Here is an 18514-nt window from a genome sequence, read left to right on the forward strand (position 1 = left end):
CCAATTTCCCACAGTTTATTGGGAAAGCCAAAGCCAGCGAGAAGATGAGAGAAGTCCTATTTTAACCTCTCTTGTTGAAGCTGCTGGCCACCAGCAACGATAGGATCCAATGGCAAGGAGGGCCATACAGAGCTTCTGGAGACTCCTCCCTCTCGGACCATAGTCTCTTAACTTCAAAGTCCAGGTATGAGAGAAGACAAGCTCCCAGCCAAGGAGGGTGCTGAGGAAACCGCTCTATTCACCCTGTCCTCCCTGAGATCTCAGGAAGAAAGGCCAGTATACTTAGCCCTGATTGGCCAATCTAATTCTCAGTGTGAAGACTTGGGCAAAGGGCATTGCTGATGGGTCTATTCAGACCTCAGGGATCTACACTAGGAGCCAACATCTAACATTGGAACATGATTAAAATCACTCAGGACAATTGTCTTGTTGGCAGAAGGTGCACCCCAGGTAATGGATGACCTGCCACACTCTGGCTAGAGATAGAAATCCAAGCAGACTGGGTGTGAATGCATGAGGAAATCACTTAGCCCAGTCTGGTGGGGGTGAGGTTGGTCCAGGCTCAGTTCAGACACAAACCCTGGGCTCGTTTCCTCACTATCCAATGTCAGCAGTTCCCTCACATACCCCCTCACCCCCAGAAGGAGAGAGGGAGGAGAGGACAGACTATGGTGAGAGTCAGATCTACTGAGGTGAGGAAAAGGCCACAGATGGGCAGGGCACTGGAGTAGGGGCACTGGGACATTTCTCAGACTCTGGCATGTCATCCTGGAAGTACTCAGCCTGATGGTACTGCCAAAGACGCAGGTTCCCATCCCACTGTAGAGCAGAAAGTGACAAACAGTCAGGGAGATGCCCCCCAGGTCCAAGTTCTAGACCTGCTGACCTCCCAGCCCCAACCCTTGTGGCCTCACCGAACTGCTGACGATCTTTTCTTCAAAGGGGTGCCAACTGACGTCACGCACACAGGCCTTGTGGTTGGTTAGCTTCTTCACAATGTGGCCACTTAGAAGGTCATATACTGTGCAGGGAAAGTCAGACAGGACTGCTGTAGGGGCTTCACACCACTTCTCAGTCCCCCACTTCTCAGGCAGCGCCCCACTTTCCCTCTGGGGCAAAGCCCACCTCAGAGCATGGTGCCATGCCTGCTTCCCTCTCTCTTCCTGTCCCTACCTTGGCTTTGGGGGTATGGAGTGGAATGTGGGCATCCCTGGCCCTTAGCTAGAATTCCAAGGACTACTGTGAAGATAATGCCTGGTTGTAAGGAGACAACCATGCATTTCCCATCACATGGTGGTAATCTCAACATCTGCGAAGGGAAAGCAGGATGATCAGGAGCTCAAGCCTAGCCTGACGTATATTGTTCCAAGGCCAGTCCCAGGCTCGGTGTCCCATTCTCAAACAAAAGGAAAACTGGAAAATGAACTGGCTTCCTGTGCGTTGGCGTTTTGCCTGCATGTATGCCTGTGTGAGGGTGTCAGGTCCCCTGGAGCTGCCATGTGGGTGCTGGGAATTGAACTTAGGTCCTCTGGAAAAGCAGTCAGTGCCCTTAACCGCTAGGCCATCTCTCCAGCCATATGCACTGGCTTATAAAAACTTTTTTAGCAATGCTGGGTATGGTGGTGCGTGTCTTTACTCTCAGAATTCAGGAGGCAGAAGCAGGTGGATCTCTATGAAATTAAGGCCAGCCTGATCTACACAGTGAGTTCCAAGACCGTGAGGGTAGTTTACACAGAGAAACCCTGTCTCACAAAAATAGATAAAAACTTTTAGCAAGGTATGGAAGGTACCGTCAGTGAATCCTAGGCTGAGTAGAGGTGTGCACTTGTTCCTTGTTGGACAGGTACATCTCTGCTTTTTAAACTTTAGTGTGCTGGGTAGAGATGTTTACATGTTTGTATGTTTGTAAGTGGGTACACACATCTGTGAGTGCATGTACATGTAGAGGCCGGGGGGGGGGGGTGTCAACGTTGGCTATTTTCCTCAGTCACTCACCACTTAATTTTTGAGAAGAGTCTTTCACTGAACTGGGAGCTTGCTAATTTGGCTAGTGAAAGAAAATGGTCCCCAAAGGGATTGGCACTATTAGGAGGTGTGGCTATATTGGAGGAAATATGTCACTATGGGGGCAGGCTTTGAAGTCTCCTTTGCTCAAGCTTTCCTTAGTGTGACTCAGTTGACTTCCTGTTGCCTGCAACATGTAGCACTCTTAGCTCCAGCACCATGCCTGCCTGCACACTGCCTTGCTCGCCATCATAATAATGGACTGAACCTCTGAAACTGTAAGTGAGCCACCCCCAATGAATTTCTTTTTTGGTAAGAGTTGCTGTGGTCACGGCGTCTCTTCACTAAGACAGCTACAGTGGCTGCTCTGCAAGTTCCAGGATCCTCCTGTTTCTGCTCCCAACCCCAGGCACTTGGGACATAGTTGCATCATGTGTGGGCTCTGGGGACCTGCGCTCAGATCCTTGTGCTTGGACTGCAGGTGCTTTACTACCGGAACCATCCCCCAGCCTGCTTTGCTCTTGTGCATCCCTCCTGCTTCAGTCCTACACGACTTTTACTACCCATACGGTTTTTTATTCTGTGAGGCAGGGTCTTGCTTAATAGTCCAAGCTGGCCCAGAATTCACTATGTAGTTCAGGCTGGCCTTTAACACATGGCAACCCTTCACCTCCTAAGTGCGGGAATCATAGGAGTCATCATACCCAGCAACCCAATGCTGTCTTTTTGTCATTTGTTTGCCTCTGTTGCCCTCCCACCTTCCCTCTGTGATCCTTTTCCTTGACTGGCTGAAAAATAAAAAACAAAAACCAACCAAACAAACAAACAAACAACCAAACCACCATTTTGGTAATCTATCTGTTGACTAGAATTCTATGTTCCCTTTCATAATAAAAAATGATGTCCGTGAATGCTTCCTAGTTCCTTGTTTAAGCCCTTTCTTGCTCTAACCTAAATATTTAGTTGGAGTTGTTATTGACATTTTTAAGGTGCTTACTGTAGTTATTTATAGATGGAACACCGGAGAAACATGCCTGCCTTCTCAAGGCCTGTTCTCACAAAACCCTTACCAACTACTTTGCCAGTTGAGCAGCCACTGTAGATGAACCTCTGGCCGGTGCTGTGGGCTGGGGAGAATCGGCAGCGGATGAGAGTGTGCAGCACGCCATGGCCTCGGTAGGTCATTAAGGAGCTATCTCCTGGGAGCTTCAGCTTCTTCCAGGCTGGGTAAGGATGTATAGTTTTGGAGATGGGTCTTAGATTAGGGAGTTTCACTGAAGTGTCCTGTACCAACACCTCTGAACAAAGATCAACACTCAAAGGCAACTGGCTATCCAATCTTAAACTGTTGACTTTCCCCATGTGACAAAAGTCACCAATATGGCCCTGCTGATTTGACAATGTCCACAATACTAAAATACTTTTGCGTTGATTGATTCTATGTCCCCTCAAGCCTGGGAACCCCTCCCCCAAATAAAAGACCCAAAAGAAAAGATCGAGGGAACGACTCCAGGATTCCCAGGCAACAGACAAGTCCACGGAACTCATTCCAGGCCATAGCAGTGGCTGAGTATTCTAGCTACTACCCAGCTCTCAATTCCCAGACGCCAGCTTCACTCTCACCCTCACCTTTCTTGGGCACCTGCTGCCATCGATAGTCCCAGTTTTGCTGCGTGGCAGCCTGGCGTGATGCTTCCATGCCTTCTCGGCTGGAAAAACGTCTGATATCCCAAAGTTTAATGGTCTGGTCTTTGGAGTTGGAGATGAGATACCGGGCATCACCCTATGAATCCAAAGATGGACAGATGCATCACAGCTTGCCAAGTTTAGTGCCTGCCATCGTATTTCCTCTGCTCTAGCTGAGGCTGGACCTCTAAGCTGCTGAATCTGTTATGGTCTTGATCCTTCCAGATGAACTTGCTTTGGATGTTCTGCTTCAGGTCTCCTTGTCCCCAGGCCTTTTTTTGTTTGTTTGTTTTTTTGAGACGGGCTTTCTCTGTGGCTTTGGAGGCTGTCCTGGAACTAGCTCTTGTAGACCAGGCTGGTCTCAAACTCACAGAGATGTGCCTGTCTCTGCCTCCCGAGTGCTTGAATTAAAGGTGTGCGCCACCACCACTCCGCCCCATTCTAACTTGGACTAAACTGTTTTCTGCTTTCTTTTCTGATTTACTTATTTTATATGTACAGGTGTTTTGCCTGCATGTATGTCTGTGTACCAGGTATATGTCTGGTGACTGTGGAGGCCAAAAGAGGATGCTAGATCTCCTAGGACCAAAGTTAAAGATGGTTGTGAGCTGAGGTGTGGGTGCTGGGAATTGCACTTGGATCTTTTGAAGAATAGCCAGTGCTCTTAACTGCTGAGCCATCTCTTGAGCTTTTCTTATACAGTCTTGCTGTGGTCTTTGCAGCCTGACGAGTACAGAAGAAACTCATGTTTCTTGGCTGAAGCATGTATCCTAAGCTCCAGTTCCTGCACACCCTGAGAAGGAACTTTTGAGTTTCCATACCAGTCCACTGTCATACCCTCCAGCACCTTGAGAGCCTGGTTATGAGTCTTGTTGCCTTGCTCACCTTGCTGTCAATAAAAGTGATGCCATCCTGGTGTCCAGCCAGTGCACCCACAGGCTTGGGGTCATCCTCTCTCATAGTGCGTCGGTCCCACACTTTGCAGATGGCATCGTCTCCCCCAGAGAACAGGATCTGGGAGCTTATGTCAGCAAACGCCACTGCATTCACGTCATCCTCGTGAGATTCAATCTAGAGGAGCAGGGAGCTAAGGATCTTAGCATGCCTTTCTAGTCTAAAAACAGATCAATGACAGGAGGAGGAGGGGCTCGTCTCACAACAATACCTGAAGAGTACGCCGGTTTTGTTCTCGGTCAAAGACATACAGGCAGCCATCATTGGCTCTGTAAGAAATGAGATAAGAGGGTCCTAGAGCTAAGACTATTGCTCTGTGTGCTCATGAGGGTCCTGCTGAGGAACTCAGCCAAGGAGTGTGTGTGTGTTCTTTCCCATATGGGAGAAGCAGCAGTTTAGTTTTTGAGGAGGCGCAAGACCTGACATCTCACAGGGGGTAATGGTGAGCAAGAGTGAAACCTTGATCTTAGAGGAGGGAAGCTGGTCTTCCATAGTTGCTAGTGTAGTTTCTGTAACAGCAGAACCTACCTCTGGCAGAACTCTCACCTCACTAACCAAGGTAGACATTTCCCACAATGCTCACTCACCCCCCCAGTACTTCTCGTCCATCTGAGGAGACAGCGATGGAGAAGACAGCAAAGTGACGCTCTTCTGGCCTAGAGAAAGCAAAGGAGGAGCTACACTAAGTGGATGTCCTTTCACTTTTTGTCAATCTACAAAGAATCTGACAAGGATTATAATGAGGAGGTAGACACAGAGGGCCTGAGAGCTCATGCTAGCATGAGGATCACCTGTGAGAACCCTGTAACTAGGGCTCACAGGTGGGCAATGCTCTCAGGAAGCCACACACAGAACCTGGCAACCTGTTTACTTTTCTGTCTAGGTGGGAGCTCCTGTTTGAGAGGTGCTCCTGGAAAGCCTTCCTTGAGAAGCTTCTGATGAGTCTGACAAGAAAAAGCCAATACCTTAGATCCAGGGCAGTGTGTGTGTCTCCTTCCCCATAGATATTGCAGATATGAACTAAGAGAAGAGAAACAAGAATTCTTTAGGGTTGAGGAAAGAGAATGGGAGAAAAACTAAGAAGGAGAAGAACAAACAGCATATTAGAGCACTTAGGGAGAGATTTTCCGAGGGCAAAGCATGGTATCTTCTCAGAGAGAAGGGGACTGGAGGCCTCAGGTCCCGAGCTGGAGACCCTGCAGAAATTTGGTGCATACTCACTGTAATCAGACCAGCTGGAGTACAGGAAGTGGTTTCCATCAGGAGTGAAGGCCACATCCAAGACACTCCAGCCCACATCCCGGGCCTTGATGCTTTTGAATTTATGGAAGCGGCCATATCGGCAGTCGTACAATCGGATTATTTGATCTGTAGAGTTGATTTCAGGCAGAATTATGAACTATTCTCATTGTAGTCTTCTACATCAGATATCTTTTGCTTTATCAAGGAAACCATGCTCTGGCCTAAGCATCTCTAAGCCAGTCTTTGAGTCCCCTGGGTCTGAGGCTTCCTGGTCCAGCTGACAGTATTCTTTGCTCTAGGTTAAGGCAGTTACTAAGACTGGGGTCTAGTACCTTGGCAAGCAGACATGAAGATTTGACCATCCTTGCTGTAGATGCCGCAGAAAGCCTTCTGAGAGTAGGTATCAGTGAAGCTTAGGTCATTGGGCAAGAAGCTAGAGAAGCAGAAGGAAAGAGGGTAAGGGAGCTCGAGTGAGAAGAACCCAATCAGCAGAATAGAATGGCAGCACATTCCCTTTCATCTGTTCTGTCATTGTTTACATGTTTCTATTTTGTTTATTCTCAAAGCTTCAACCCCCTTTAGCCTAGCCTTACTATTTCTGAGAAGCCTTTAACTTCTATCCTTCAAAGTGTAGGAGCTAAGGTCTAGCTGGCCCTTACAGTATCTCCAGCGAACCCCATACTCACTGAGACATCACTCGAGACTGTTCTCCAAGGGAGAAGCTTCCCCGGTGGCAGAGGCCCCGTTCTCTCTAAATGGAAGGGATTGGGGAATATTGCTAGCAGAATTGGAGGGCCACTGCAGTCACACCAAGCCCCTCCTCCAAGGATATTTCTCTTGCTACAGAAAAAATGTTCCCCAGCACTAGGGTGCAGGCTGGCTAACACATGCCAGCCCCTGAACTTGAGGTCTCCTTGGGAAATTTACTTCTGTTTGTCTGGGGCTGGCAGAGCTTCTGGCCTGAACAGATCTGCTGCCAGGCTGGAGGTGGAAAAGCCTACCTGGTGTAACATCCGAGGAAAGCTGTGCTCCTGGGCAGTCCTCCTGAGTCCTAGCCGCCCCGTGGCTAATTCCACCTGTGTCTTGATTTCATTGTATTCCAGCTCCCCAGTGTCAGGGGCTGCATCCACTGCCAGTACCAAGAAGGAGTTTCATTACAGAACTTCCAGCCCAGAAGATAGTCAGCAAAATTGTACGTACTCAGTATGGTTGGCTACAAGGATCCCCTCATCCCATCAATTATGGCCTTTCAATTTAACCTATTAAGCTTTAATAGGGGATTACTCTCCCCACCCCCACCCCAAGACAGAGTTTCTCTGTGTAGCCTTGGCTGTCCTGGAACTCTCTTTGTAGACCAGGCTAGCCTTGAACTCAGAGATCCACCTGCCTCTCCCTCCCAAGTGCTGGGATTACAGGCATGTGCCACCACTGCCCATCGAAGATTAATTACTTTTAAAAGTAAAAGTGGTCTAGTGAACATATCCCAACATTAAAATTAATTGTCAGTTACACATGCCTTTAATTCCAGGACTCAGGAGGCAGAGGCAGGTAGAGGTAGACAAACTTCTGACTTTGAGAGCAGCTTGGTCTACACCAGAGTTCTAGAAAAGAGACCCTATCTCAAAAACAAAACACAAAACCAAAAAAAAGATTAGATTGGCTCTCTTCTTACCAGGTGGGTTGTATCGATCTCCAAGGCGACCATCCCAGGCACTGTCATGCTCTTCCTCTGAGTCAGAGAGGGCCTGGATGAGTTGTAGATTTGCTGCACCTCCTCCTTGTACCAACCTCACTTGGCCTCTGTGGAGAGATCCCATTATAGGGGGGGTGCATCCCATCCCCCATCTAGTGGATGGCTATCTAGCTCTTAGTACATTTGGTCCTCATTTTGAAGTTTGAGACTGACGAGACCTTGGCTGTTATTTTAAGTCTCCTATAAAACATAGTAGGGCATGGTGCACATAGCAGTGGCGCACACCTTTAATCCCAGCACTCAGGAGGCAGAGGCAGGTGGAGCTCTGTTGAGTTGAAGTTCAGCCTGGTCTACAGAGCGAGTTCCAAGACAGCCAGGGCTACACAGAGAAACCCTATTTCGAAAAACAAACAAACCAAACCACAAACAAAAAACCCCAATTAAACAAAAAGGCATAGTAGAACACCAATGTATATAGAATTCTAACCAGTTTATAAAGACTGACTCACTAAATTGATTTCTCACAGAGGGAAACATTACTTTCCCTCAGGAGGCTTGAACCCAGCACTTCAGTGCACACTAGGTGAGCTTCCACCACTGAGCTGTAGTTCTAGTTCAAGCGCTAAAACAGCACTCCCACCTGCCCTTCCTGTCTTTTCCTGCTGTGAAAGAATACCCTGATGAAAGCAACCGAAGAGACAAAAGGTTTGTGTTGGCTCACAGTTCAGGGTAGAGTCCATCATAGCAGGGACATCAAGGGCCAGGAAGTGGAGATGGATGAACGATCAAGTTTAGCTAGATTGCTCCTTTTCATATAGTAGCCCTAGGAACGTGCTACCCACATTCAGCTTGGATCTCTCTGCTTCAATGAACCTAATCACTGTAATCCCTCCCAGGCCTGCCCAGAGGCTAAATAATCCATCAGAGGTGTGCTGTCTCCTGGGTGATTCTGATCCAGTCCAACCCTCACTGCCATTGCTGTAGGAGACAGCACAGAGCACAATATCCTGCAGGGTTACCAGGCTCATCTTTTCCCAAGGAACCACAGGCAAACAAAGCCAGGTAAACACTTTTTATCAGTTCCTGGTGGTCACCCCCTTCAGAGCATTCTTTTCTTAAGATCAGGGCTAGTAAGGTCGATTTAAACTTGTTTTTCAAGTAAATCCACATGGCTTCATCTCATATGGCAAGTGATTTAACACCCCCTTCCCAACTCTCCTTTCCTCCACACCCTCTACCTGTTTTCTCCTTTTATTTTCTCAAAAAACAAACCAAATTTGTGTTGTTACAGCCAAAGAGGCTCCCCCGGGGAGCCCCTCTACACAAGATCTGAGTGTGTTAGTGACCTGCCCCACTAGGTAGGAACCATTCTGGGTATGGAGCTGAGTAGTAAATATGGGCATCCAGCAGGGAACGGTCGTTCTCTTCAAACACGACCGTTGTCCTGCGCTACCCTCTGCACCTTTCCTGCCTGGAGTTGAGATCAAGAGACTGTGGTGACACTTAGCAGTGTCAGCACAGGGTAAGTTACCTGCGGAGGAGATAGGCCAGTACCTGGGCCAGATCCACATCTTCATCCTCCTCTTCTTCTTCACTCCGACGCAGGCCTGCCGCTCTTCGGGACAAGCCCTCGGAGGGCTCTAAGGACCCGGATCCTGCGCTGCTACTGTTCCGCGATCCCATCTTCTGGTTACAGCATCCTTATGTCCTGTACAGGGGCTGCTCCTGTCACCAACTTGGGTTTGGTGAAAGTAATTAATTTCTGCTCTAGAAATACCAGGGTTTCCAGAAACGGGGCAGTAGCTATCTTTAGAGAGGTAACCCCTCCTGGAGACTCATTTCCTTTTCTTTAGCTATGACAGCTCCCGAGGTTTCGGGAATAAAAACCTTTCTCAATCCTGTGAAGCAAAGAAAGCCATTTGAAACCGAGGGTGCAACCTTGGCTTGTTAATGGGAGGCCATAAAGAGTAATTCCCCACTTTCCTACCCAAACTCACCTATCAAAGTCCCCGGCTGGGGCTGGCCGAATCCCAGATAACCTCTCCGGCCGACCAATCAAAGCCCCTTGCGGAAGAACGCGCCTCACGAGCTTATCTCAGGTAACCAACCAGAAGCATTAGAACTTAGAACAATCTCTCGCGAGTGGCGGCAGCAGCGACAGCCAATGAAGCTAGGAGTCAGCCTAACACCCCTCCAGGTTAGCTTCACGCCCACGTGGTGCGCCGGGGGTGTGTGCAGCAGGGGGAGGGAGAGCGGAGAAGCACCTCCCCCGGCGGCCGGCGGTTACCGCCCCACGCGAAACCACCCAGCAGCCTGGAGCCGTCGCAGGGCCCGCAGGGGCGAGGCCCTGTTTACACCGACTGCCCCCCTAACAGCTCAAGTCGCGAGCCTCACCCGTCAGGGATCCGGCTGCCAGGCCGGCGGGTGCTTACGTCACTCGACGCTCCTCGCAGCCCCGCCCCTCGGCCCGCTGTTTGGACAACTGAGTCAGTTGATTGATAGGTGGGCTGGAGAAAGTGCGTGACCCTAGAGGGGCGTTCATTCGTAGCGGACGGGAATTGGCTGTGGCGTGCATTAGAGGGAGCCGAACTAGATGTAATGGCTGCGCGGAGGTCCCTTAAGGTCGCTTGGCCTCGAGTGTTTTTTTTTTTAATTGCACGCCCAGCCACTCCTTTTCACTCAGCTCCCTGCCAACCCAGCGTTTTCCCGAGGCTGAAGCACCAGAGGCCTGCCCGAAAGCAGTCTTCTTCACAGGTGGGACCCAGGCGCCTCACCCTGCTGTGAACCCACTTACCCGCGGCAGTCTTGTTAGACGACCCCTAGCTTCCTTTCCCGGTCTTTGCAGACGCTCCCTAAATCCCGCAGCCTGCCTGGGAGCCTTCCGGTTGCGTTAGTGCGCACGCGCTCTCTCCGGGTTTTGCAGACCTTTCCTAGGCTTTGCTCGCGCGCCGCCTCCCGCGGGTTTATGAATAACAAGGTCGCGTCCGAGGCCCCACCACGTCTGGACGGTTCCTCAGGCCGAAGGCCTTGGCCCAGAGCCAGGCCACTGTGAGGACACTTCAGCTTCCTGGACGAGTATGTGGCAGGACCTGTGGGTGTTTGCCTGGTCTCTGAGCCGGAGACCACAACATTTTCTCCCGTACTCAACCGTGAATTGTTGAACTGCCTACGGTGCCTAGCGTCTCTGCGCTTGGTTTCCCTTTCTGCTGTCACTGCCCTAAAATTCTTTACTTTAACAAGCGTTCAGCCTTTTGTTTTTTGGCTGGTTTCCATAAGTTAATGTGGACAGTATTTCTAACACACACCGAGCTTTCTAGAATCCGAGGTATCTGGGAAGTCTATAATTTTAAAAGTATTTTTCCTTCCTTGTTACTCCTTAAAATGTTCCAAGTTATGTAAATATTTTTTAATGATTACTTGAGATTATTTTCACAGTTGTAATTTCCCCCACTTAAAACCTCTCCCACTCGTTGATCTGCTCACCTGTTCTCTCCTTTCCTTCCTTCCCTCCTTCCCTTCCTTCCTTTACCTACCTACCCATCCACCCACCTAGTCTCTCCAGCTTTGGAGCCTGTCCTGGAACTCCCTCTAGACCAGGCTGGCCTCAAACTCACAGAGATTCGCCTGTGTCTGCCTCCCACGTGCTTTGGATCAAAGGTGTGCGCCCCCACCACCAGGCTCAACTAGCCTCTTAACAGGATTTCTACACTTGATCTCAGCCAAAAGGCCAACAGGATTTCTACACTTGATCTCAGCCAAAAGGCCAAGAGGCAATTTAACAGTATTTCTATGTTCGAAACTGACCAGTGATTTTTTTAAACCATTTTTTTTATTACTTTAAATACAGACTTTCCAACCTGATTGTCTTTTTACTAACTTCGTTTAAAAATTTTTTTTTCTGACAATCAAATGTGCCTATAAGTGTCTTTCTACTTGTGCACCTTTCTAGAATTTCTTATCTGAGAAATGCTTTATTTTTACTGGTCCTAATAGGCAAAGAGCCTGAACTTTGACCTAGTAGTACTGTCAACAATCAAACTAAAACCTGCATAAAGTCTGCTTAACGGTTACTGATAATAGTGGAGCACTGAAAAGAAAAGAAATCCAAATATACATTAAGAGGTTGGTTAAATAAATTGTGGTCAGCATTATACAGATAGGAAATACCAGGTAGCCACTGAAATGAGTTTTGTAATGGGTTGGGAATAGGTCTCTGTGGGGTAGTGCTGTCCTGGCATTTGCTGTACACTGGGTTAAATCTCCAGCACACATACAAAACAAAACCAGCACTGCTACAGTTCTTTATAAAGTATAAAAATAACCAAGTTTGGGCCTGTGAGATGTTCAGCTTTGTCAGGTAAAGGGGCTTGCTACTAAGTCTTATGGCTTGAATACAGTCCCTGGGACTCACATGTAGAAGGAGAGAGAATGGATTCCCACAGTTGTTCTCTGAACTCCACAGTATAGTTCCCTACTCACCTACACCCACCCAATTAGATAGCAGTGAAGAAAAAAAAAATCCAAGTTCATTATGTAATTCAATAATAAAATGGACAGGGTCTTGTACATGACAGCAAAGATGTAACATGAACAAAACATTGTTATCAATACAATTATAACACCTAAACGTCCAGAAAAGAGGTCTGTAAAATTAATTTCCTTACTACCTTTCTGTGTGCATGTTCAGGTGTGTTCCGGTGGATGTGCACATGTGTACCAGTTTGTGTAGAGGCCTGAAATGGATGTTTGGTATCTTCCACAATAAAATTTCCAACTTATTTATTCTTTTGACAATTTCATACATGTATACGATGTATCTTGATCCCTCTGATATCCCTCCTACAAACCCTCTCCTACTTTCATGTCTTAATTTTTTTACCAACTTTTTTTTTGGAGATAGAACCTCTCATCGAACCTGTAGCTAGCTGATTGGCCATGCTAGCTAGCCAGCAAGCCACAGGGACTCTCCTGTTCCATCATTAGCCCTAGGGTTTCAGACTTGTGATGTGAACATTGCTGGATTGTTTTAGGTGGGTGCTGGGGATCTGGGTTTAGGTTCCCCTGCTTACACTTTATTGACTGAGTTGCACTATGACTAGGTCTAAGCAAAATTAAGTGCTAAGAAGAGGAGAAAGATCACAATAGATAAGTTGTATTTTTGGCATGGGGTAGCACCCCCACAAAAAGGTCATTTGGGCATGTTCTTGGCCTTTCAAAGCTTGATGAGTTAAGTTCCTTGATTCTGAGCAGCTTCTGCTTTCCCCAGCCACACTAAGTTGCTTTTTTTCAGTTGGGATATGTCTGATAATTACTAAGTAAATAGCAGTTGATTAACTTCCTGTTCCACCAGGTTTGGCCCTCTCTTGTTTATTGTCCTTGAGCAGCTCCACTAGAGGGCGACCTGTCTGTGGAGGAAAGGACAGCAAGTTTTCATTTCCGGGACGGTTACACAGCTTTTCTCTGGTTTCATTCAACAGGAGCCTCTGGATGGGTATCTCCTGGTACTTGAAATGAGTTCAGTCTTCTGAAGTGACTGGTGCCTACGCAAGTGTTTTTTTTTTTTTTACTGTAGGTAGCATTTTCTGCATGAGATGGAAGGGGAAGAATGTGCTAATTTATTAGAGAGTAATTGGATATGACCAGATAGTCTAACACTCTCTCTCTCTCTCTCTCTCTCTCTCTCTCTCTCTCTCTCTCTCTCTCTCTCTCAGCATGTCATGTAGCCTAGGCCAATCTGGAACTCACCATGTAGCTGAGGATAACCCTGAACTTGGTCTCCCTGCCTCTCATGTGTGAGTTCTGGGAACTTGGATTGAACCTGGGGCTTCATGAATGCTAGGGAAGTAGTTTACCAAATGGGTTATATCCACAGCCATCGTAGGTTCTTACGAACTAGGTTTTTGGGGTAAGGGCTGGATAGTTGGCTCAGTGGTTAAGAGCCCTTGCTGTTCTTTTAGAGGACCCAGCTTTTAACCCAGCACCCACAAGAATGGCAGCTCACAACTGTCTGTAACTCCAGTTCTGATGCATATGTACACAGATATATATGCAAGCTGACCAGCCATTCACACAGAGTCTTGCCTCCACAGGTAGTCTCAAAACATATTCACCCTTCACATGGTGTGTTTGTGTGTGTGTGTGTTGTTTTACAGAAGTAAAGCCTGTAACCCTATTTTAGTGTGTATTTGGTTCTGGGGTTTGAATACAGTGCTGTGTGCATGCTAGGCAACTATTGATGGGAGATGTCATTCTGTAAATGTTTCTTATACTGGTTAATGAATAAAGCACTGTTGGCCAATAGGAAAGGAAGATAGGCGAGACTAGGAGACAAGGAGGAAAGAGGTAGTAGTAGGCGGGGGTCAAGATGGAGAGTCTGGAGAAAGCAATATGCCGGCCAGCTCCCCGGTAAGAGAAATACATAGATCAGCAGAAATGGGTTAATAATTAACACAGAGCTAGCCGATAAGAAACTAGTAAGTGGCCAACAGTAATATCAAATACAGAATCTCTGTGTGTTACTTGGGGCTGGCGCAGCGGCGGGACAAGACCAGCGGTGGGAGGAAAAACCATACTCGTTACAAACTATTCTACAATGGAACTACACCTCTAGTTCTTTGTTTTTACTTTTGAATTTGAGACAAGGTCTCATTGAGGATGTCCCAGGGTAGCCCTGAACTTGCCACCTCCCACCTCATTCTTCCAATGGTGTACACCACCTGACCAGCTGGTAATCCTGATTTGAACAGTAATACAGGGTTATGAAGGGTTGAGGTAGTTTGAATGTTCAATAGTCTCTGTTATCTGAACACTTGGTCCCTGTTTGGGTAGTTTTAGAAGGTAAGTCACTTGGGGCTGGCTCTAAGATTTCAAAAATTTGAGGTTTCAAAGTCCATGTTGTCCCCACTTCCCAGTCTCTGCTTCCTGCTTTCTGTTTAAGATGTGAGCTCTTAGTATTCTACTCTGTCTCCTGAGCGCTGGGATTAGAGGTCTGTGCCCCTGTCACCACCTCGGCAGCCACCACCATCAGGCTAAAAATTATTAATTTCATGCCTGAGTATTTTGCCTGCATAGATGTATATACACCATGTACATGATTCATGTCCACTGAGATCACATGTAGGATCCCTGGAAATGGAGTCATGGATGATTGTGAACCACCATGGTGGGGTTTGAACCTAGATCCTCTGCTAGAGCAGCAAGTATACTTACTCTCTGAGTCATCTCTCCAGCACCCTCATCACGGTCTTACCCTTCTGGAACCAGAGGCCCAAATAAAATTTTCCATAGATTGCCTTGTCATGGTGCCTTATCACAGCAATAGAAAAGTAACCAATACAATTGTTTTATCTTTCTTATCACTGGAAAAGTCTAGAAAATATGACAGATCCATGAACACACAGTGTACAGATTATGTTTTCTATTTTTACAAGTTGTATTATTATTATTATTATTATTGTTTTTCAAGACAGAGTTTCTCTGTGAAACAGTCCTGGCTGTCCTGGAAACTCACTCTGTAGACCAGGCTGGCCTTGAACTGACAGAGATTTGCATACCTATGGCTTCTGAGTGCTGGCATTAAAGTCAGGAGCCACCATTTCCTGGCTTTTCCAAGTTTTATTTATGTGCACCTGTGTGTGTGTGTGTGTGTGTGTATGTTATATGTGGTGGGTATGTGAATGTGTAGAGGAGAATTGGTTCTTTCCTACTGTGTGGGTCTAAGGATTGAATTCAGGTCATCAGGCTTGGCAGCAGGCATCTTTACCCACTGAGCAATCTTGCTAGCCCTGTTGTCTTTTTTTGAGACAAATCAAACCTGGGTGTGGTGGCTAGTACCTGTAGTCCCAGCAACTAGGAATTTAAGACCAGCCTGGGCACTATGTCGGGGTTATATTGTTGGACTGGTCTCAAACTATTGTCCTTGTCTGAGGTTACAGATGTGTGCCACCATGTTTGGGAGTTTGTAGATTTGTAATCCTGTTTCCTACTGAAAGACTCCAGTTTCTTGGGGGCTGGTTGATTCTAGGTTGGGGGCATAAAATATACACGATAATATACAATCCATGTCAGTAGAGGAACAGGAACTATTAGGATTCTGTTAAAATGACTCAACCAAGTTTCTATCTTTGAAGGTGAGAGGATTTGAGCATTAGTAAATATAATGTATTAAATGCAGTGGTTAAAACTAGAAGTTCATTGTGTGTGCTGTTTTAACTAAGTGGCTATCATTTTGAAAGGCAATAGGCTGGGGAATGTAGACTAGTTGGTAGAGCATTTGCCTAGCACACAAGACTTTGGGTGCCATTGCCAGCACTGTGTCATCCTACCTTGGTGGTTTGGGCTTGTCTCTGGAGATAGGAGTCAGGAGGACCAGCAATTCAAGATCATTCTTGGCTATATAGAAAATTCAAGTTCAGCTTGGGATATGTGAGTCTGTTTCAGAAAACAAACAAAAACCACAAAACAAAAAAACAAATAGGAGACTAAGTCATTTTAAAGATGGTGAATAAAGGAGAATAAGTAACAACTGTGCTGTTCATATAAACTATGCCAAAGGCAATGAAATAAAAGATTGAGAGATGCATTTCTTTATAAAATGTATTCTAGCTCTTTTTCAAAAAAATACTTATTAAAACTATATTGTACAGTGTTCTGTCTACATTTAGACCTGCCTGCCAGAAGAGGGTACCACACCTCATTACAGATGGTTGTAAGCCTCCATGTGGTTGGTGGGAATTGAACCCAGGACCCCTGGAAAAGCAGCCACTGCTCTTAACCTCTGAGCCATCTCTCCAGCCCATATTCCAGTTCTTAAAACATAGCCTGAGTGTGTTTGCTTCCCAGTTCCTAGTACATCAATTAATCCAGCCATTGAATATCCATGTCTATATTCTCCCAATGGCTAACTTGAAAAAAAAAAATACAGGAGAAATCTGTGATTTGATAGATTCGACTACCTAAGAAATATATATAAAGCTGGGCAGGGAGATGGTTTGAGATCAGCCTGGGCCACATAGCAAAAATAAGTCCAGTCTAAGCTATTTTTTTTTTTTTTTGAGAAACAAAGCAAAACAATGATTGAAGGTGTTGCTATGTGTGGAACACTTGCTTAGCATGCACAGACGGCCCTGGGTTGAATGAACCCCAAACATTGTACAGTTAACAGACAAGGGAAGGCTGAGCCATAGTGCATAAGTGTCTACATTTGGGTGAGAAAACTACAAGTATGCAAGGACATGATTGCTGTTCATCATAATTTTATCTGTGACAAAAGGGAAGAGCTATGATATAGGGGCATTTTGGTATCAAAGTTCTATTTTCTCTGGGTAATGTTTTCAAGGATGATTCTAAGTTTATTAAATTACACCTGTGTTTTCTGGCTGGATATGGTGGCACATGCCTGTAATTCCACTACTTAGGAGTTGAGGCAGGAGAACGGAGAACACCAATGTAGGCAGGGCTGCAAAATGGGACCTACCTTACAAACCAAACCCTGGAGTATAAGATCACTTGCCTAACCTTCCCGAGGCCCTGGATTCAATGCTCAGTACTGCAAAGTACTCAGTTCTCAGTACTGCAAAAAAACTAAAAAGAAGAAAGGAAGGGAAGGAGGGAGGGAACCAAAACTAAAATGAAGGCTGGGCATGGTAAGGATCAGGAATTCACTGCAAGGTCCTGTAACCAGTTTGACACCAATCTGGGCTATAGGAAACCTTGTCTAAAACATACAAACTCCAAACAAAACAGTATAACCCCAAGTAAGCCAGCCAGCCCCAAAACTCAAAATACCTTGATCATGTTCTATTTATCTGACATGAGATCCAATTTTATTGGCAAAAAGCCATGTTGAAGGCAAAGACCTTGGTCCTTGTAGTTGAGTCCAGAGAAGGCATCTGGAGCTCCAGTTCCCTGCCTCTTTCCCGGAGGCCCCATTTCTGAATCTATCTCTTTTCTCCTAAAAATTCTCACTGCCCCTTTTCCTCTTAAATGCTGCCAGCTCCACAATGCAGGCTTAAAGGGCCAACTCTAGTCATCACGGAGTGGAGAGGAGCTGACAGCTAGCTGTCTTGAATGTTTGTTGCTGCTTGTTAGGTGCTTTACTCCACTGACCCAGTTATGCCAGCATTGTGAGCTAGAGGCACATTGCCATTCTACAGATGAAGGGACAGAGCCACTGTGTGCTGACAGCATTGGTTTTACCCCTTGCTATTTATGAAGATAAGGACCTGGCTGTGTTTACTGATATTTAGAAATGATGCCATTTCTTTTGGAGTAAGATTGTGCATATTTATGATGCATCATGTGATGTATAGAGGCATGTGTACACTGTGTAATGTTCAAATTAGGATGAACTGCCCCTCAAACATCACTTCTTTGTGGTAAAAACAAAGTCAAAGTCCTTCAGTTCTCTGTATTTCTGGGACAGGGTCTCTCCCCCAGCGGTCCTGGAACTTGCTCTGTAGACCTGGCTGGCCTCGAACTCTTGAGTTTTTTGAGTGCTGGGATTAAAGGCTGTGCCACCACCCCTGGTGCTTCAGCTCTTTTGTGACATTATCCATAGCTACCTTACAGTGCAGCAGAACGTTAGACCTTGCTTATGCTGTAACTTAAGACCCGATCAACCTTCCCACCAGCTGTATTTTTATGTGTAGTGTATTCCATTCGGCGTTCTGTTGTGTGGTTCACCCTGACCTTTAGTAAACCTTTCTTCCTTGACTAGTTTTCCACCATTTTCTCCTTGGAGAACACTCAGCATTTCCTCATCCAGTTATTTCTTCTGAGGGGTTTTCTAGGAATTCCATTTTGTTTGAAGGTTTTCCTCTTTTTCTCATATATTATTATTATTATCTGAGAGTTTTATGCGTATACAGTGTCTTTTGATCAAATTCTCCTCCCCTCTCCTGTCTTTCCCAGACCCTTTTCAACATGTTCCCCTCT

At 46.4% G+C, this 18514-nt stretch overlaps 1 protein-coding gene across 4 annotated transcripts; it reads right to left on the minus strand.

Moving 5' to 3' along the window:
- Nucleotide 1: 1 nt before the first annotated feature.
- Dcaf11 (DDB1 and CUL4 associated factor 11) lies at nt 2–10537 on the minus strand. 4 transcript variants are annotated; one of them, XM_051195682.1, is made up of 15 exons: nt 10374–10537; nt 9111–9314; nt 7559–7686; nt 6888–7015; nt 6573–6637; nt 6219–6319; nt 5866–6012; nt 5610–5664; nt 5232–5300; nt 4856–4913; nt 4576–4761; nt 3634–3787; nt 3075–3227; nt 915–1021; nt 2–819 (listed from the first exon to the last, which is right to left on the minus strand). In XM_051195682.1, exons 2-15 carry the CDS (start codon nt 9260–9262, stop codon nt 685–687), a joined length of 1638 nt encoding a protein of 545 aa, XP_051051639.1. In that variant the 5' UTR covers nt 9263–9314; nt 10374–10537; the 3' UTR covers nt 2–684. The 4 variants fall into 4 exon arrangements, with proteins under 4 accessions (XP_051051639.1, XP_051051640.1, XP_051051641.1 ...); XM_051195683.1 differs by lacking the exon at nt 10374–10537 and adding an exon at nt 9577–10171; XM_051195684.1 differs by lacking the exon at nt 10374–10537 and having other exon boundaries at nt 9134–9519.
- Nucleotides 10538–18514: the final 7977 nt, after the last annotated feature.

The sequence above is a fragment of the Phodopus roborovskii genome, unplaced genomic scaffold (genome assembly GCF_943737965.1).
Source record: "Phodopus roborovskii unplaced genomic scaffold, PHOROB, whole genome shotgun sequence".
NCBI classification, from domain to species: Eukaryota; Metazoa; Chordata; class Mammalia; order Rodentia; family Cricetidae; genus Phodopus; species Phodopus roborovskii.